Here is a 21,478-nt window from a genome sequence, read left to right as displayed (position 1 = left end):
TGCTGGCAGGTAACACAACCCCAGGCTCCCAGTCCTGCCTTCATATTTGACTTTTTGTGTACTGGAAAATGCATGAATTAATGTGGGCACTGTTCATTCCCTAGTGTCTGCAGCCCCCCACCAATTCATATCTGTATTTGTATGTTTAAAGGAAATAAAGGAGCAAAGAGTAGAATTCAACTGGACAACATCTTTGTGCAGCTCTTAGTTACTGGGTATTAGGAAAAAGAATAACCCCATTACAATTAGATCATTTCTTCCCCTCCCCTTATCTCTCTGCCTGGAGGTAAGACATTTCAACACTCAGCAAGTCAAGGATTGTTTAGTGCTGAACACAAGATTAGTGCTTGGGGGAGAAAACCAACCTGAGGCACTAAAGCATAAAGTCAACCATTAACTGCAGAAAAACGAGCCCTTGAGTTTTAAGTACTATTCACCCATGCATCACTTGAGAGACAGTCTTATACAATTGGTTTCTACTTACTCTGACCCTTCCAACCAACAGGTGCTCACGACAGCATAGCACAGACCACAAAGTAATGAAATACCAAAATACATGTAAGAGATAGCAGCACTGATGTCCCAGTATCAAAAGGCTGACAAGTTCACATATATTTTCCAGTTTACTGTAGGTATGTTTGTTGTACACCCTGTCCTAAGGAAAAAAGTCATGTAGCCCAGGTACAGGAGGAACTCTGAGGAATAGAATAAGGCTGGTAATATGGTGCATTAACTTGGTTCTTTCAGAAATCAAGCTTTTAATAAACATCTTACAAGCACACACAGCAGAACCTGTGACAAGTCTTGCACCACCCTCCTCCCTGATGTGTCTTTTCAGAAGAAAGAAGCAAAAGTAGAACGATCCTTCAGAACTCTCTGAACATACACAAACTTTTTAAGAGGCCCTTTTTACCTCTTGCCAAACAAACACCACTTTGGTACCAACAACCATTTTCCAGAGAGCATGGAACCTGACACACTAAAAAAAAAATCTCAAAACAGTTTTGTTTGAAGGCAACATTACAACTTCATCCAAGTGCCACTTCTGGAAAAAAATGAAAATAAATGTAAGAACAAGAACCCAGGAAGCAATAATCCCTGTAAGAAAGAATACAGGGCACCAAAAGTGAATAAATGTATGTGCTATGATGGCACTGATGATGCCTAAAACCTGGCTCCTTCAAAGCAAACTTAACAAGTCTGCAGCACAGTAAAGGAACTTCCTGAGCAGGAGAGTGCAGGCTCCGTGAGAGGCAGAAACATCCATAAGTAATCCATTCATCACATCTCCTGCATGAGCAAAACTCCTGTTCAAACACCTATCAATCTCCTGAAATCATGACTACCCCGTATTTACATACTGATGTGAGCCAGGGTTTGTTTTTCTCTCCAGCTCGCTCACTGCAAAGGTATCATTCTCCTCCTTCTAGGATTGCTCACATAGCTTGCATATCAGTCGAGTGCTGTTACCCTAGCTACCAGAACATGCTAAGCTCCAATTCACAGCTGAACAAATGAGACTAATTGCTTGATTTCATCACTTTTAAATCAACCAGCAGAAATCTTCTCTTGAATTGTGCTGTTGGGTGAGTTAATTATCTTCAAGATACACCAGTTGATTCTTTAACCCCAGGACCTGCAAGGCAAGATTTTTGAGCAGCGGGCTTCAATTTTTCCTCCACCGGCAGTCCACTCCAGCCCTCAATCATATCAGTTATTTAATTTAGAACTTTCATCTCATTTTAGCCGTAATGAGAGAATACAGGACTTCCAAACTTCATGAAAGCCACACCTTTAACACTGAGACCAAGTAAGTTTCTGGTATTTCCCACAACTGCCTTCAGTGTATGAAAACTGGAAGTGGATCCCTCAAGCTACACTCAAACATCACTCTGCAAAAGGAAGGCAGCGGAACATGTAAACCAGCATGAAGCTTGGGATAAAGCCATGTCCTTAGTTAAGCTCTTTAGTACTTCAGAGAATTCACCCATTCCACATTGCAAAGGGATGAACAAACCGACAGCACATTCTTCTGTGGGAATTTCCCAGCCATAAATGGAAACAGCTGCTTCTTTTAGAGCTAGGGAGCAACTATCCAATCCCTTAAATAAGAAGCCTGACAGATTGGGAGGGGCAACATACATGAGTTGAGAGAGAGAGTTCATCCAGTTGTGTACATCCTTGCTGAACATTATTTTAGTAGCTATTATACTATTAATACAAACCCATAACATGAGAGCAAGACAAATGTTATTTGAGAAAAGATTGTTCCATAAATTGTTACTTTCCTCACTGGAACTTACATTTGCAAGATGTTTCAGGAGAAACTGGGCTCTGCCTTTTGGTATAATTCTATAATCCCATTTGCTTTCCAAGACCAAACAAGTTTTTGATTCCATAAACACAAATCGTTGGCCAGTTAATGTCAGTTAAATTCCTCGCTCTGCCATCCAGTGACTGATTTATGGTCCTGAAACACTGGAATTCAAGCCTCTAAATCTTCATTTTCTCTGATGGAAGTGTCTGCCCAAGTATTCTGGCTTTTATTTACTACTAGCCTCTTCAGCTTGTGACACAGGGTTTGATGTATGAGCATTACCTACCTGGAAGCCTGGGCTCCAGGTTCTAAAAACGATCATATCTGTTCTTCCTGCAAGCATACCCCATCGCAAAGGAGGGACACAAGTCCTTAGTAAAATAAAGAATATTTTACATCTACCCCTGGAACATAAGCAATACACTGCAGTTCTGGGTATAAAGATCTAAACATGAAAACCACATCCATGCCCTTTGCCTTTTATTGCCAGGATCTGCTAAACCTCATCACAACAAAACTTATTTCACGTGCCATCCATATAGCTCCCTATGGAATGCTATTCTGGAAAATCTTCTGGTATGCTGCTAGGGACTTGAGGATTGAAGGGTGATTGAAGTTTTTCTCTTGTGAAGAGAAGCTGATAATTCACAGAAATTAGTTCCTGAGAGCCTTCCTTAATAGCACAAAGGTATCTGCAAAGTGTCATATTTAACTGAATTGTGCATTTTTAGTGAGGTCAAACATGACCATAACCTCGTCCATTCGATCAGATTAGCCAGAATGAGCCTTTATTCCAGCAAAACCAGTATAGATGGGAGCTTTAGAAGCATGGAGAGCCTGTGAGGAAAACCCACACCACCCACAATCTCCATTAGGCTTCCTCTGCAGCAAAACGAGTAGCTCTCTGCCTAAAAACGTGGAAGATTAAGCTGTTTTAAGACTGAAACTCCAACCTCCAGCATTTATCAGCTGCTGAAGAAAGCTCCAATGGAAAACTGCAATGACTTGATGGCCAGAGAAGAGATAGATTACTGGCTGCTGAGGGCATACCCTGCCTTCAGTAACAAGGCAGGGCCCCCTTTGTAAGATTCTCTACAGGACAGATCAGATTTCCTGCTCATGAGAGCTACATGTATTCCACAACCAATTGCTGTTACACTGACAAAAAAAAAAAAAAAAAAAGACAGGCAGCACTTGGAAAGATTACTTGCGCTGCTTGTTTTTAATTAAGCGAAGGTCCTTGAAAGCAGTACTGGTTATTAAATCAGTGTCCAGGAGAACCACACGGGACTTCAGAACAGGCTGTTAAGCACTGTCCTTATTCAGATAAATGATGCTGCCCACCTTAAAGGAAAGGAAGACATTTTTCTGGATTTTTTTTTTTAAATTACATTTCCTACTCTGAACAACTCTGCAAATCTCTGCAAACCTCCCCATTTCAGAGCAATACCCGCAGATATGGAGGATATATATAGTGAACGCTTTCAAGACCACTGAGGAATTCTAACAATTCCTTTGACACAAAAATGAGCCCTGTTACCTTACCAGCCTTCCTATGAACACAACCCTCCATGGCTACTGCTTCTGAGTGTGTGAGGATTCTAATGCTGTTCCTTTCTGGACTGAAAAATCAGTGTGAACTCGACTGCTTCAGCTGCACTCCCCTCATATTACTGCTGCCTCCAGCTGATGTCCATGGGCCTTTTTCCTTCCACAAGGAGAAGCCAGCCCTTGGCAAAAATGAAAATTAAGAAAAACTGCAGTCACAAACTGAAGCTATTGAAAGGAGAATGGCTGGGCTGGCATTGTAAAGTTCAGCCCTCCTGGATCACAACGTGCCACAAGGCCCCTAAATCTAACATTCATTGCCATGAATCTCACCTGGGAATTAGTGGTAAGTCAGTATTCAGAAAACCAACACTTCAACTAAAAAGTGAGGGAAGTTAGCAGAAGGACTTTACACACAAGAACTTCTGGACAGAATACTTAAAATTCCCCTGGTTTTGGATTTCTAACTTGTAAAACCAAGTAGAGCTCTCAATTCATGCTTCAAATGGTTTTTCATGCTTTGTTTTCCTTAGCTCCTCTTCCTGCTTTTATTCAGCAGATAGGTGGCTTGAACCCAGGAAGGCTAATGAATGCCTGACACAGCAGGCAGTAAATCTACAGACTAGCAGCTCATCCTAGCTTTATTGCTTTATTTTTTTTTAAATTGCTGATAATTACAATAATGCACATGGGCAGGGGTCCAAGACAGGAAGAATTACTGTCTGCAGGCAGATCTGGTGTGAGCTGATAATACCAGCCTGTGTTTGCTTTTGAATTTAAATGGCAGAAATCTCACTAAAGCAGTCTTTGGCTTGCTTTAACTTGCTGGAAGGGGTGGAGTTCTCATCTGCTTGTCCTTTATTGACTTTTGTGGTAGAGGAGTCTGCACCAGCAGAGAACTGGGAGCCAAGGCAGGAGCTGCAGTGGTAGCTGGGGTGCAGTTTATATTTAGATGCCTGTGTTTATGGCCAACATGAAGCCTTGAACACTCGGAAGTTCAGTGAAAATAATTCATGTACTTCCATATGTGCTGACAGCAACCATAGGATTACAAAGACATGCTGCAGCCTGAAACATTCCTTAACTGCTTTTCACATTCCACTGCCTTTCTACAAGGAAAAAGGGAGACTTCCAAATACCTTCGACTCATGGGCAGCCTTTTGCCCCTGGAATTTGTACTCAGGAGGTATCAAATTATTTCCCCTCCCCCTCTAGTTTGTCATGCTCCATAAGGGCGTACATGAGTCGATGGGCATGTAATCTGCATGTGAGATATTTGCACTGTGAACTGCTGCATTTCAATAGGGAGTGCCACACTGCCGGCAGTGCTGGTGCACAGCTAGGCTGGGGGAGTGGTGATCAAATCCAGGAAAGTCACAACTCAGCACTGCCTCAGCTTCCTGAAACTGCTTGTGTAACACGGTTGCCTTTGGCATCCTCTTTTCTATCCCTGGAGAGACAAAGTTCATAACAACTCCACTGGAATATTCCCTGAACAAATGTTACTGTACCCAGAATTGTGTCCTCTGAAAAAGATTAATTTCAGGGCCTCAAACTTTCAGAAGTACAGCTTGGGTGTAATGGCTGGGACTGGAACAGTTTAATACAAAGCCTCCTTAAAAATAAGGGCGAGAGAAGAGGAAAGCACAAACACTGATAATCCTCACACAGCACACAGGTAGTTCCAAATAGATTTAATCAGCTATGTTGCTTTCCACGTGTCACAAGGACATCAGGGACAATTTCCAAGCTGTGTCAGACAGACACAGTCACAGTCACTTCCTTCCCCTTGCAGCAGAACACTGTCACGGCACTATTTAAAGTTCCCTTTTTACAGCACCACCCTAAGTCCTATCCCAGCACAGGGAGCCAGGCCTATTTATCACTGGGCTAAACTGAGGCACAAAGTCAAGTGACTTGTCTGAAGTCACCCAGCAACAGGCTCAGTTTAATGATCTCCTCACTCCAATCTGTGTCATCACTGTGTCTTGCATGGCCCTACTAATTACTGCTTTCCCACATTAATTATTTGGGCATCTAAGGCACAGAGACCCAAGATGTCCTGTTAGCCAGTCAGCAAGTGAAAACATGAGTCCAAGTTAATGTTTTCACATTCACTAATATTCTACCAAAACAATGGCCATGGGGCAATTTTGCCTTCCTGGACTACCAGAAGGGAGATCCAAACCAAAGCTTAATGACAGCAGCTATGGCTTCATGGTGTTTGAAAAGTTTAACTCTCAGGTCTTTCTTTTCTGAGCTGACTGTTGATATAAACCATCACTGCTGATACCACAAAAGCATCACTGAGATCAGCACATATGGAGGAGTACTGAGAAATGCTATTTTGTAATTAACTTCTCCATGGTTTGATATGAGAATTCATGCCATCTTAAGACACTTCAGCTACACAAGAGTTAGGGAATGTAATCACTATAGTTATCAGGATACAGATTCCATAATATATAGGAAATATGTATTTCATCACTTCAAAGCAATTTGTTCAAGGCAAAAGTAACTCCTGGACTAAAACTCATCCCAAGTCACACACCCACACAAGTTCTCCACTAACTTCCCTAGTGGCCAAAACTGGCAGAAAGGAGACAGAATAATTTGTTAACATTAGGCAGACAGAAAAATAAACCCCTTACTGCTGATTCAAAATTATTTAGCATCCCAGGAGGGAAAAAACCAAAATTCCTTCCTCAAAACAGCACAAACATTTGTTTTACAGATCTTGTGATGCTCACTGGGAGTTGCACAGAAGAGCCAGTACAGGAACCTGCAGTTCCTCACTCTATCCACTTGTCTGACCACTAGGCTGACTCCAGATAAAAAGGTTGCACAGATTGTGTTTTTATCTAAAACACAATGATCCAAAAGGCAAGCAGGAAACCGAAGGATGCATTTCAGAGAATTTGAAGTGGCAAGGAAAAATTCCTGAGGGGGGGCGTGGGGAGCAAGATAAAAGAAGGATAACAAGCAGGAATGTGGTTTGCAATGCAATCTGAGTTTGGTTCAAGTATCCAGCCCCTTAGAGATGGTTTTCAGCATCACTGATTGATTATTTGTGTGCACAGACTGCACTTGTTTTTGAACATGATAAAATACTTTGGATTTTCAAGCCCTGCAATTTGGCTACACAGCAACTTCCTGACAGCACACAGGAATGATTCAACAGGTCCTGCTCTGACCATGCTGGAGCACTGCGGGTCATGCCTATTGCTTTCCACCCCTAAAATCACGATCTTCTCAACCAAAACTCCAACCCAATTAATCGGTAATTCTGTCCTGCAAACAATTCAGATCTTCAGAGTAAACCATGAGGTTTTTAAGTCTTCGCTTTCCAAACCATGCTAATGGCCACCTTTTGAAAACTGGAAACCACAGCTAAAAAACAGGGCTGCTTTTGTCCTTGCTGCTGCTCCCTGAGCTCTGCCAAGCTTATGCTGATCCAGACCAAAATTAACAAGTTACCAAAAAAATTATGGAATAGCCTTGTTTCCAGCATAAAAACCAAGAATACTTTAAATTTTTAAAGTTCACCCAAAAGCACAGGTTACTTCTACAAGTTTTCAAGTCTATGAAAATAGTCAGTAGGTAGTACTTGTTCCTGAGAATAGGACACTCAGGACAACTCTGGTTTCCTGGTAAATCTATTTTAAAATAATGGAAACTGGGATTTTAAACCAAAACTACCTTCCCATACACCTCCTCCTGTTACTTATTCAGAGTTGGTATGGAGCATCGTTCAGGCAGCAGCATACATGACTGCTCACATACAAAACAAAATCTTTGAAGAACCTTTAATGTCTAGGTGTGCAGAAATCAGTGCTTTAAAGAGATTCCTATACCAATGCTATAAGTTTGTTCAGCTCCAGTAAATAAGATCTTTTTCCTTGAAGAAAACTTCAACATGAACAGTGTACCAAGAAAGTTTAGTTTACAGTTAGCTGCTCATTAGGAAAAGTTCCAACTACTCACAGCAAAAAAATTAAAAATTAAAAACAAAGCAAGAGAATTAAATTAGTAAAACCATCTCATCAAAACAGTCTTCCATTTTCCTGACTGCAGTTACTTCTGATCCCAGCAATAAAAGTGGTGAAAGGCTGTCAGCTGCCTTCCACTGCTGCCAACAAACTGAAGGTGAGGGAACAAGACCTCAAGCAAGGGCAGAACAAGGAATGCCAAGCACCACCCTGGTTGAGTATGGAAGAGGCTGGAGTGCAGGAAGAAGGCTCTCAGCAACACTTCTTGCTCCTAGAAGTCTGAGGGCAAAAGATTCATTGGTTCATTTTTAAGCTTATCACACACAGCCAACCAGTCCTCAAAAGATCCTGTGACTATCAGCAGAATTCAGGCTCCAATCTCCCAATTTACCTTCTTCCAAAGCAGAGGATGAAAAGTGGACTTCCATCCATTCCCTGGAACTCAAACACCTGGATTAAGCAGTCTGACACACAAGAAATCAAATGACAAAAAGCCTTTTGAAGTACCCCAAAATTTGTCAGCAACAGGGTCACAGAAAGTAAAGGACCTCAGCAATGGCTTAATGTATTTCAATTCTTTTCACTCTTTAAAAGCAATCCTTAGTAATTTAGCAGCATTTTATTTCTGAAGTATTAATTCATCAGCTGGGGTTTAACAGTCACAGCACTACCCCACAGCTAGGCTTGCAAACAAGCTCTAATGGACATATTAACCAGTTCCTTCACAGGAAACAGCAGAGCTCTACTTAGAGCAGCTGCCTAATGCTATTAGAAAATTAGGTAGTAATTTATAGAACACACTCAAGATGGCTGGGCTGAGATGGCCATTACTGATTTTGTTGATTCAGAAAGTAAAACTAGCTCCACAGAAGCAAGCCTAGAACCTCCAGTATTTCAGAGCTATCACTGCAGAATATTTACCTGGCTTTGCATGAATGAACACCTGAATTTCTTATGCTGAATTTTACAGCTCTTCACTCTATTGAGCTATATCAGATTGTGTAGCACTGCATGGAAATAAAACAAAATGGGAGAGGTGATTTTTATCTTTGATAAAATGAGACTGTAACTTGTTAATAGTGTCTCCCAGGTTCCAGTGGAAAGAATGAACCCTGTGTACACTGATAATTTTTTATTTGATGTTTCTTTATGCATTTTCTGAAAAATTTCAAGGTAGGGGAGAGAACATGGTTCTTTTCTGTCTGCTTAGCTGAAATACAATTGACCATAAGATTAGTGGAAGCATTTACATGCTGCAGCTGCACCCACCTGATGGTGGGGTCCTTGATGATTTTTAAGCAATCTGACACTTCACTGAGGGCTTCTAAGCACAAAGCCATCAGGTGCTGAAAGCTTTATTCCAAAGGTGGAAGCAAAACCTGCCTGTTCTCCAACAGGAAGGGAAATTGCTCTCTGAAAAAGAATGGGCAGAACAGTTTTACACAATCTTGTTATGCTTTAAAGAGGTGCTATCCACGGAGAATTTCCATCACTTCAACTGATATTCCTCCTCAAGGTCTCTAAATGTACTAGTGTTTTTTGATTTGTTTTCTAAACCCTTTGCTCAGGCTATCCATCATAGCAGCTGCTTTTTTTTCTTTTAATTACTTTTTGGTATAAAGAACAGCTGGAAGAACTGTTCTGTGAAGATATGTTATTTTGAACACCAGCATTCCAAACAATTCTTTATTTTCCTGCTTGGAAAAAGCTATCAGGCAGGGTATGAAGTGACTATTGACTTTTACTTCGAGATGCTTTTCCTTCACCTGCTCAAATGCTCTTGGGAGACACGCTGGAATGAAAAAGAAATAAATGGCCAGCTTTCCAAACAAGTTTTACTTTCCTTGACCCCACAAGCAGACAAGGACAGTAATGGAAATGCTGACTTAACATGCAAATCCAATTGTTGGAATGGTGGTTGGAGGGTAGATTGATCTGCCTATTGATGTAATTGGCCACTCACCATTTTCCTACCCATGGGCTGAGTCATTTCAGTACTGCTTTCTCAAAGTCAAAGGACAAAAATGTTGCATAAATTTTTAACCCTGGGGAATGGTGGTTTTATGTTTCACTGGTTGACTTCAGACATGGCCCACTAAGGTGTTTTTTTCATTCAGAAACCTGGCTATGCACACATCTCAGCTGGAAATATTAACTTTGCCAGAATCTGGCAAATCCCTGATGTGGATTAGCCCCATAGAATCTATTCAGATGTCTCAAATTATAAGAGCAGCACACCAGAAAGCTATGCTAAAATCATAGCCTGATGACACAACAGCATGAGACAGCCAGAAGCATACCTCATTCTAATATTCTTTGGATATCTTACAAAAAAAAATCCTTGAGAGCACAAATGAATTCTTTATCAGACCATGCTTTAATTATCCTGGAGGCTGCCTCTCCCTGCACAATTCCCAGCCTGCCTGGACAGCAGTGGGACCAGTACTGCATGGATTTGTGTTATGAGGCTGGGACCATTCTGAGAATATTGCACGGAGAACTTTTGTATCTCACTGTAGTACCTGTTGGAGGAGGAAAACAGGTTTGGCAACCAGCACAAAATGGATTTGTGGGTGTAGAGGCTGTGTGGCAATTCTATGGCCTGGACAACAAAGGCAAATGGATCAACTATTCAGTCACACAACTGCATTAGAGGCTGCCCATATTTTCATAGTTATGCCTCTCAATTAAAGGATGTGAATGTTAACCCAGAGAGGTTGGAATAAATAAGAACGGTCCTCTGCTTTGGGTTGTTCCCAAAGTTAATTCACTGCAGGAAGCATCCTAACTAGTAGTGCCAAGCACACCCTTTTGAGTGGCACTCAGGAGTCAAGCTGAGGCAAATGGGACCAACTATCCATTCAAACACAGCAGAGAAAAATGAAAGCAAAAAAGTGTGTCTACAGAAAGCACTAGGCCAAGCATTTCCATATGCAAACTAAGCCCTGTTTTCATCTTTCTGTGATATGAGCATTTCAAATCTGGCTCAAGTTAAAGATCTTCCCATTCTGATGCATTCCAACAGACTGTATCACTCCAGCATGTTCAGTCTGTCTGTATCTTTACTTACAGGACAGTTGGTATATTCAGCAGCTTAATGACTATTTTAATCCTCTTCATCAGTAAAGAGCATCATCCTGGACATGCTGGAGAGAGGGATTGTGAGATGGATGCTGCTCAGAGATCTATCTGAAGAGGCACTCCAAAGCACAGCAGGCACTCCAAGGCAAATATCACAAAACAAAAAGAAATCTCTGCTTTGCTTGATCTAATGTATCTAAAGCTTGCTGTTATCAACAGTAAAAATCAGCCTTCTTATGGCCTGAGAAACAGCTTACAGCAGGTCAGCAGCATCCTCTTAAAAAAATAAAGGACAAAGGACTCTTAGTGGCAATGGATCACCAAGACAACATGAGGGGAAGAGCTGCTGAAAGTTTAGCACATTAAACCCATCTTTGCTAATGCTGCTGCCAGCTGTGGCTAAATGTTTGTTATGCCACCAGTTATAAGATCAAAATAAATGTAAGAATCACAGCCTAATAAATAAAATAACAGAAAATTATTCGTAAAGTTACCAGCCACCTAAATAATGAAGAATAATGATTCACATTTTTGCAAAAATCTTTAAAGACAGTGACATAAAGCTCAAAAAGCCAAACTGAAATTAAGGACAGCAAAGCAAATGAAATAAAGTCATCTTTGCTTTTGCCTGGAGCCAAAGGCCATTTATGGTCTTGGAAAGCAGTGCTCCTCATGTCTCTGCCACAGCATACATGAAGCTTGAAGCTCAAAACTTTCCTGGGCGTCTCCATAATATTCTTCCTTGGAGCAGCCAGTTTAGAAGTTAGCACACACACCAGTAAAAGTATGACAGTGGCCATTTCAGAACAGCACCGCTCCTGAAATCCATCAGCATCTATTACAAAAGGATTACAATGCTGCATTCTACTCAGGGCCCTGCAGTGAAAGAGGGAATTAGCATGCTGTAGATGCTCTGTGAAGGCCTCCCATATAGTCATACTTAGAAAAGTATTCTCCTCATCACACTAATTCCCATGTGAAGCAAGTTGCAAAAGCTTGCTCACTAGAATGGAGCGCAACAAATCCATCCAAATCCAGGAATTTCAGCCTCAACTCCAAAAATGCCTTTTGCCTGTACTGTGGATTTTACATTTAAACAAATTTGAAAGAAGATTTCCTGCCATTTAAAAGCCCTATGATGTGAGGAATCCAGCTCTTTTAGTTCCTCTTCCTGGCAGCCACAATGCAAAGGGGAAGACCTGTTATACAGGGAGAGATCAGCTGGTTTATGCTTATTTCTTCGTCTCTTAACCTGAGAACAAACATATGCTCTGCAGTAAGATACAAGGATTTAAAATTAGGGATTAATTAAAAACACCATGCATAAAACACAGAACTGTGGATTCAAACACAGGTAATAGATTTCAGCTCTTGTGATTAGTGCAAGTCCTTACAAACTCAAACGTGCATACAAGACAAAAAGTGCATGAGCACATAGGCAGAAGGAGAGGGACTGAACAGGTGACAAGCAGTGATCCAGCCCACAAAGCCAGCTGTGGACAAGGCAGGGATACAGCAGCGCAAACCCTTCCGTTACATCCAGCCTTTGCTCTGGCAGGTCATTCATCTCTGCCTCAGCTATTGGGAAATTGCTTCCGAGAAAGCAGTTGTGCCCTAAACAGGACATCCACATACTGATTGACTTTGTTGCAGGGCAACTATTGATGCAGTTTGAACAAGACAGCATTTATCAGGAGTGACAGGGGCAGGAACATGCTTTTTTTCCCCTTGTTTCCCCAGTGTCTCTTGCAGTGACACAATGCTCTGTCCCAAGCCCAAACTTCACACACCCACAGAAGTACCACAACTCCATTCTGCAACCCCCTCAAGAATCTCTTCAGCCTCTCCTGGGATCTGGCTCTTGCTCAGGAAAGCCACAGCATCATGTCCATCCATGCACAAAGGCTGAGCTCTAATACATCAATACACTGCAAATGCAAAATCTCAATTTTTTTGGCTGGTTACCAAGGGAAAAACCTTCTCCACCACCTGACATTTCCAGCACTGAGGTTCTACTTAAAGCCTCTGAAAATTAAGTGGTTATTGAAACCCTGCAACACAAACTACTTAGAGGCACTTAAATCTTATCCCAAGTCCAAATGGGAGCTGCAAGCACCCTGCTCCATCCAAGAGTAATAACCGGTTTACACGATAACATGCACCCTCAACAATTTTTCAGTCTCCTTTTTCCTGGCGGGCAGCACATTTCAGCCCACGCACAAGCACTGCTGTATCCTGCATTTCAGAATTCATCCTCGACCAAGGCTGCTAAGGCAGGCTCAGTGCTCTGCTCGGATCCTGACACCATTTCATTCTTCTTTAGGGTTTCTAAACATGTTTGTGACCTTGCAGCATAAAACAAAACACCTATCAAATTCAATTTCTTCAGTGAGCGCTTTAATAAATTATGCAGGGAAAGACTCACATTCAAATGCCAATACACTCTCTGGGAACACCAACCACAGGTTTGAATCAACATTTTGCATTTAATCTTTTGAGATGAAGACATACAAGATGAAAGCAAATCTGCTCCTCTCTATATCAGGTCACAATTACTGTAAGACAACCAGCATAAGAAGTCAACCAATACTTGGTATTAGTGAATTATCCTAATTCACGCAGATTCCTCTAGGATCATTTTTGGCAAGTTACTAGGCCTGATACGAATGACAGAAGATTTAATACTGATTAAAAAAAACAACTAAACTTAGACCTGGCAATGTGTCATGTCAAATCCAAAACCATATAGAGAATTTCATGATTAAAAGCTTTATGCTAGAGGGTACCATACGTCTAAGCAGAGACAGCTTCTGTTGTGAATACGCAATCCAAATCCGCTTGGAATCCAACAGGAGTGCGTAATATTTTTTGTAACAGATGGTATGGGTAAGATTTTTCTTTTTGTTGCTGTCATTTCATGCTATGCAATGACATCATAACTAGTGGGATTCATCAACACAAAATCCAAAAGAAAAGGAACAAAGCTTTTGACACAGAGTTGGAGCTAAAAATAACATAAGAGCCTTTAAAGAAAAGCCCAAAGATTAAAAATGCAAATATTTGGCTTTTGATTTAAGCATGTCAGTACTGAAGTCAGCATAAGGCAACTACTGGAACATACCAAGTAGTTTGCTAAACCACTGTTTCATCTCTGCAACATCACCAGGTGATGAGTTCACCTCACTGGCTCCATTTAGAGCTTTGTGGTGACGAGTTAAAGAGCCCAAGCACAATATCTTCATGAGAAAATGCAAGCCCTGCTATAGCAGAGTGTTAACAGAATAATAAAATTCTCACTAATGCAAGAATTGAAAGAAACCTGACCCACACCTCAGAACATCTCAGACATTTGAAAATATAACATAATCAGAAAATGTTTGTTGGAGGAAAAGAAACCTAAATGAGAACAGGAATTTTCAAGGTTAAACACTGTTTTTATTTAAACAAGAAGTCCTCCATAAGGAGATGGTAATTAGCTAGTCTTAAATGGAAATTTCACTGAGTATCAACCTGCTGTTAGAGTCAGGTACAGCACGGCCCCAGATAGCTCGGTGTGCCCATGAGTGTCTGCCTGTCCGTGTCCTTGACCTAGATCAAAATAGACTTTGCACTGCTGTAATTTTGTTAGAGAGAAGCTTACTGTATGAAATTACCTAAATGTATCCCTGTCACGGAGCCAGAGTCTGGGATCTGAATGCTGAGGCATGTTTATCACCTGCTGCACCTCAGCATAATACCACGGGGTGGTGACACTGCCAACAGCTGTAAGACACCAATGACTCAGTGCCTCACCCTGAAGCTTCTCCAGCACAAATGGGAACCAAGGCACAGCTCCCACCTTCTGTGGGTTTTGTTGCATTTTTTCAGGTTGCATCTAAGTTATGCTGGCAATTTTAATGCCCTTCATACTTGGTGGCTTGAAAAACTTGAGCTCAAAGTCATCATTTGATAATGATTTTCCATTAGTCTCAAAGCACAGTGAAGCCATCCAAGCCACACAATTATTGATTTGTCTTCTCCATAAGTGTCTCTGAAGCTCACAGGCTGCGTGAAATAACTTCAGACCCTGCTTCATCAGCTGAAGGCCTTGTCTAGCCACAGCATTCTACCCCACAGCTCATCTGTGCAGGAAATCCTGGCACTAGAAATAACTGGCGATACTTTTGAAGGTGCGGAAGAAGAATCCCCCAAGAAGGCCCTGGCAAAGAAGACTAGACTAAACTGATCTGCAGGCTGAGAACTAAAAATTCCCTCAAACCACTCCTAATGTATGTTACCGCACAACCCAACATAGTCATCTTGAGAAACAAATCATCAGGAAAAAAAACAGCTCAAGTGAAGCCACTAGCATTGCAGTAAATACATCAACATCAGGACAGCCCAGCTGCTCCAGTCCTCACAGATTACTGGGCTATCTTGCCAGAAGACATCTCTAAATCAAAGGAACATATACATATGTTCATGAACCAGGACAGCCTGTAGCAGAGAACAAAAAGCTTTCTGGACCATGCTTCACCCAGCAGTGAGTTTTCCTCAGGAAAAAGAGTGCCAACATGTGATTTGACTTCCCATTGTCACCAGAGAAATGGAAAGTGAACTAATTCACCAAATGCCACACAGAGTAGCAGCATTTGATTGTGCACACTAGTTAAGAGTGACTAAGAGGCTACTGAAGATATTAACCAAAATTAAGGTCTGCAACACATTCATTTGTCCAAGAGCATTATCACAGCAGGCAAATATGACAACAAGGAGTTAGAACTCAATTTAGTTCATCTACATGTTGATCTTTCAAGAATAAGGAGTACATCCTTTTCCCCACTGGCTGTATAGAAAACAGCCCTGTAATACCTCCAAATGAAGAGCTGGTAAGAAGCTTAGCCACATGTGCTCCTGATCAGGTGGACACCTGATTACATAAAGCCAAACAGGCTGGGTTTGGCTGCTAGAGAGATTAGTTTAACATCATTTGCAGAACATTGGCATTTTGATCATTCATCTCAAGTTTGACCTTAAAACTCCCACAAATGCACGTAAAGACAAAATTCCGCATTTTAAACATCAATCCTTCTGAGCATTAGAACTTACAAACATTTAAAAGCCAGGCTAAAAGGTGGATTTCACCCCTGTATTCTTTGGTACGTGGGTTTTCCATGTTCTCACAAAAAGTAATATAGCTTAGAGAACACTCAATCGCAAGTATATATTTAACTCCAACTGAGAATGCAGATGGAGGTGCAAGTAGTAAATCTAGTGCTGAACAAACTAAAAAAAAGTGTCATTCACAAGCTAGGTTTCCATGTGAAACGTGTGTGTGCACATGCATATATATCTCCCTGCTTACAGTTGCAGGAATTAATAAATTAAAAGAAGTCAAATCTAATGTTAAGAAATTGCTTTCAAAAAAAAAACCCAGCCAAACTATGTCTCCCAAAACACACTTTTCCCTGTGCACTGCCCTTCACAAGTGAGAGTGCTGCTTCTACAGCACCAACCCTGAATTATCACTTGCCCTATACAAGTAACAGTATTAACAGGCCAAAGTTACTCCTATCCTATTGTATCTGAGGAGGAGCCATCAGCCCTTCCAAACAAGAAAAAACATGTAATTTTGGTTAATTCACAATAAAGAAAACCTGACCATTTACTCCACTCACATCTTCCTTCTTACTACTGTATAATTCACACTAGTAAGCACACAATAAGTATATATCTACATATATGTAGATATGTATATTTACATATGGAAATTCAGACATATATTTACATATATGTATGTGTGTGTATATATATCTGCATATGGAAAAACTGTCAGAGTTTGCACAACACTGTCATCTCATTTCTCCCCACAAACCTGATTTACTGGCACCTATAGGAAAAAGCTGAAAAGGAAAATATCCAAAAGCAAATTATAAAGTTAATATAGCTAATGCATAGTCACAGAGCCCTTAGTACTGCATTTAAGAGACCCAGCAAGTAAAACCCGTGGTAGGAGATGACATTTCACTGTGACAAACTCACTGCAAGTAGAGAAAGCAGAACATGCGCATAATGGGTGCAGACAAGTTTTGGAGAAAAAAAAAAACACGGAGGCAGGGGGCATAATCTTGGAAGTTCATGAATTAACAGCCTCACAGAATCGTTGCCAGGCCATTGTGAGTATCCTAAGTCCTCCAATTAAGAGCAGGCATCATCTTAAATTAACACCATGTTTCAGAGGTGTTGAAACAATGACACCAGGTTCTACTGCACAGAAGAAGCACAAGAGCAACAGTCTGAGGGATTGCATCAATTTCAAAAGCCTGAGGAGTTCAGGAACAGTGTGAAATGCCCAAGTGTAGAAAGAGAGGGAAAGGCTTTTCCTTCTAACAAGAAATAATTGGGGATGGTGTATTTCTCCTCTATTTTCAGCTGAGGAAAAAGGCTTTGGTTTAAGTGCATGTGTAGAAGCTGATGCTGCAAAGTGACTTATGCTTCCACGATTGAGCCCATATGCCTCCAAAAGACACACAGAGGTAAAAGGAATGGCAGAAGCTTTACAAGGCACATCCTGTGCAGAGCACAGGAAACTGCACTAATCCTTCCCTGCACTCCCAGGTGCTAGAGGAACACCAGTGTGTAATTATAATACAGCTAAAGCCACCTACAGAACAGCTTTTCAATAACTTGCAGGTAATGCAATGACCACATTAACAAAAAAAGTCATTAAATCCCTGGTAGAGCTATTAATGCCTAAATAGCATTTAACAGAGGTGGTAATTATTTCACAGGTGAAACAAGGAGAGCTGAAGGCATCCTCCAAAAAGGAGCACTTACCTTCATGTGCCATCTTACAATGCAGCAGAAAATCCAGAGCCTCTCTGCAGTATCAGATTTGCTTTATTTCCATATCTTTGCTTCAGAGAAGCTTATTGAAGCTTAGAAGAGGCACTGCATATAATCACTCTCATAGGAAGCTGCATTTCCTAACACTGAGAAGCAAAGTTTTAGGAACTGAGAGCAAACTAAAGGCCACCGGCTCAAGACTGGAATTTTCCTGAGCTGTTTCTGCTCAGGACTCAAACACCGAAGTGGAAATTTCCCTAGGTGGAGTTCTTTGTTCGATGCAGCAGGCAATTAGAAGTCCCCAAGGTCTGCAGAAATGGCACAAGGCTGATATTTTTGTCAGGGAGAATTTAAGTAATACAAGACAAAAATAATAACATGAAATTCTGCTGCAAAACACACCTTTTTTTTTCCCTCCCCCAAATCCTGGTGATTTCAAGTAGGCAGGTAACAGATATAAGCATCCAAGAGAGGTTTGGAAAAACAGCAAACCTTATTTAAAAAAAAAGCAGTATCAAGTCTGTATTGCCTTAGATCTGATTACACAAAAATGCAAAGTAATAAAAAAACCTCTGCACCTTTAAAAAAAAGCCTTGAGGGCACAGCAGAAGTAGCTTATCATTGGGATACAGATTGAATTAGCATAGATTTATTTTCTTTTTCCAGTTAGCATCAGTGTCCTGTTTGAGGTTCTTGGCGACTTCACAAGCAAAACAAGTAAAATTCAGACACATACTGCTATGGAAATACATTAATTGCTGGGATCCATGGCTTCTCGAAACGCTTTTATTCATATTCATTTGGAAGAGCGACTGTACGAGGTTATCTGCCATCCCCACACTACGATCTGAAAGGGATCACTGGCACCAACCCTTGAGAACACCCTAAAGCATCAAGAGTTCAGATACAACAATTTCAGAGGAAAAAAAATAAACTGCCACTCCCCTTGCTCTGGGCAGGACAGAAAGAAAAACAGATTGTAGTCGATAAGATGATTACCGGGCGTTCTAGGGACAGGGAATGAGAGCTAAGATAATCAAGAAATAGAAAATCTACCTAATGGGACAGTGCCAATCCAGCTGAACTAATAATTGCAGACATTGTTGCATGTTTTTCATAAATTTCAAATGGCATCTTGGTTATTGAACAAAAGCAATTGCTTGCATATTTTTCATCACATTATCTGATAAAATCCAGTAATGACCACAGTGTAAGACCCAGAACAGAACCACTTACTTCCTAAGCTCAGCATCAAGAGCTGTTCTTGAGCAAATCTGGCAGCAATAAAGACTTGAGAGCTGCAGTCCCCCCACCAAGACAACGAGAGAGGATGCAGCAAAAATAAGGATTAAAATGCCACAATTGACATTTTATGCCAGCAGACAAAGGTGGATATCACGCCTTTCGAGGATGCAAACTGAATTGCAGGAACGTTTTCATTTTAATCCTTCTCAAAAAGGTCAGCGACCCCCTCTCCGGGGCTGCTGGCCCCTCCTGGACTGTCAAGGTGTGATACGGCCGCTCTCCCTCTATGCCTGTCCTGGGATGGGCAAAACCCAGGATCTGTTTCATCACACAGACAACAGGCTTTGGAATAAAATGACAACTAGATTTGTTTTCCAGGCTGATTTTTCATGGCACATGTCCCTAAGCAGCAGATTCCAGAAGGTATGTGCATAGCAGCCAAATCTGTCTCGGATGTAGGAGAGGAAGTGACCTGCAACTAGAGGAGGTGCCAAACAGGTGCAAAGAGATTTGCTCAGCGGCAGCCAGGACAGTCCCCTGCAATCAAGGCAATGCCAAGGAACCCGATCTGGGCATCAGCTCCATGCTCTCAGAGCAGCTCCACCATCCCACCATCCTTCCTGCAAGATAACCTCCACACGAGTGGTTCCACTAATAGTTATCAACCACGTTCCATTGATTTACAGGAATTTAACCGAAGGATTGGTACAAAGCATGTGGAATACTATTCCTCAATAGCAACCAAATAAGCAGAAATCATGGACTAGACCAGTTCCACACAATACACATTAAAAGTACCCAAGAACCACGTTTACTCCGAGTTAGGAATTATCACCAGCTTAGAGCTTTGGAATTTTGTGTCCTGCTTAACCAAGCTTGCTGTAACAGCCACAAGCCTGTTCTTTATCCAGCCCTAAATAACCCGGAACCTCCCCAAGACAGATGCAGCTGTTTTGCATTTCCAAACAACATTCAGGCATAGATTATTAAACTCTGTTTACATACCATTTCTGAAGCTCAGCACATACTTTGCTCCTTGTTTTGCTTCATCCCTCTCATAAGACAGGTTATAGCATCAAGTTTTTAAACGCACAAGATTTTTCTCCTACTCATCTTGTTGTCTGGAGAGCTAGATTACTCCGAGATTTTGGATTTAGGATAAAGCTGGAATTCCCTTTGTCCAGTTATTTTCATACATGCAAATACAATATGTATTTCATACACACAGAAGTAATATGTACTCGCATATGTGTCCGTGTGTGTATATACATATATATACACACACAGACCTCCATGGGCATCTAAGCCATTTCTATATGAAATGCATAGCCTTTATACTTGGCTGAAGCATCTTCCCCGAAAAACGAGGTACCAGTTCCAACCCAAAGATTTATTTCGGATCCATCAGCAACCAAATGTATTCGTTTAACCGAGGTTTTTCTCTAGGGAATGTTCCTCTTACAATCTTCTAAGCTTCTGGACGCATCTGAAGCTGGCCCCTCCTGCTCCCGTGCCAAGAATGCCGAGGTCACGTCCCCAAGAAAACAGCCCCAAGCATCCCGGTGAGACGCAGCTCCCTTCCAGATGAGCGGCCTGAGGGGTACGGCTTCCCCGAAAACATGGGGAAAACACAAATTCATCACCCCGGAAAGGTCTCGGAGAGGCTGGACAATCTCCAGGTGGCTCCACACCAGCAGAAACACCCCGAATACCGCTTACCTCCCGCCTGCGCATCGGGTACCCCCGGGAGAGCCCTGTCCGCCCCCGCACCCCCCACACACCTCGATGTATCCGGCGAGCGCGGCCGTGGGCCCGAGGAACGCCAGGAGCAGCCGAAGCACAGAACCCATGGCTACCGCCATCACCCGCCGCCGCCCGAGCGCAACTGCGGCCGCAGCGCCCCCGCGGGGACCCGCCTCGCCAGGCCACGCCCACGCCTTGAGTGACAGCTGCGCGCACCAATCGAGAGGCGCCGTGTAGCCGCACCCCTGCCACGCTATCAGCCAATGGGACGAGGTGCATGGCGGGGGGGCCGTCCCCCGGCGGGAAATGGCTGCCGGGAGCCGTGAGGGGAACAGCCGGAGCTGGGGCGTGGCCGCTCCTTGTCACCTGTGGCACCCGGGGCTGCCGCGGAAATCAGTCCCCAGGTAAAACTGCATAGCCGGGACCCGAAAGGGCCGTGGCCTGTATGGCCGTCTGTAGGCTAAATGCATTATCTCATCAATGCGGTGAGCAGAAACGCTCTAGGGTAATAAAAGCAGGATGAGACGTTTTCCTCATCTAAAAATAATACAACGATGTTTCCCACTCGAAAAACCATCTCTACATCTATCCTCGAAGTCTTAAAGCCCTTGACCCATGTGCAAGCAGCAAGTTCTCAGCCCACCGAGTTTCATAATAAAACTCAACACGTGTTCTTCTTTATTTTTTGTTCCCTTAAAATGCAGCTATTGAATGATAAGAATGATAATCG

General features: G+C 42.1%; 1 protein-coding gene across 1 annotated transcript in view; it reads right to left on the bottom strand.

Moving 5' to 3' along the window:
- The window catches only part of APLP2 (amyloid beta precursor like protein 2), a 49,139-nt gene extending 28,112 nt beyond the window's left edge, over positions 1–21,027 (bottom strand). Inside the window, 2 exon segments of the mRNA XM_033081494.1 lie at positions 20,787–20,945; positions 20,947–21,027. Coding sequence (XP_032937385.1) covers positions 20,787–20,945; positions 20,947–21,027 — 240 coding nt within the window.
- Between the last annotated feature and the right edge of the window lie 451 nt (positions 21,028–21,478).

Source organism: Catharus ustulatus, chromosome 28, assembly GCF_009819885.2.
Source record: "Catharus ustulatus isolate bCatUst1 chromosome 28, bCatUst1.pri.v2, whole genome shotgun sequence".
Lineage (NCBI taxonomy): Eukaryota > Metazoa > Chordata > Aves > Passeriformes > Turdidae > Catharus > Catharus ustulatus.
The sequence above is the reverse complement of the archived record's forward strand: the minus strand, read 5'-3'. Positions and strand labels throughout refer to the sequence as shown.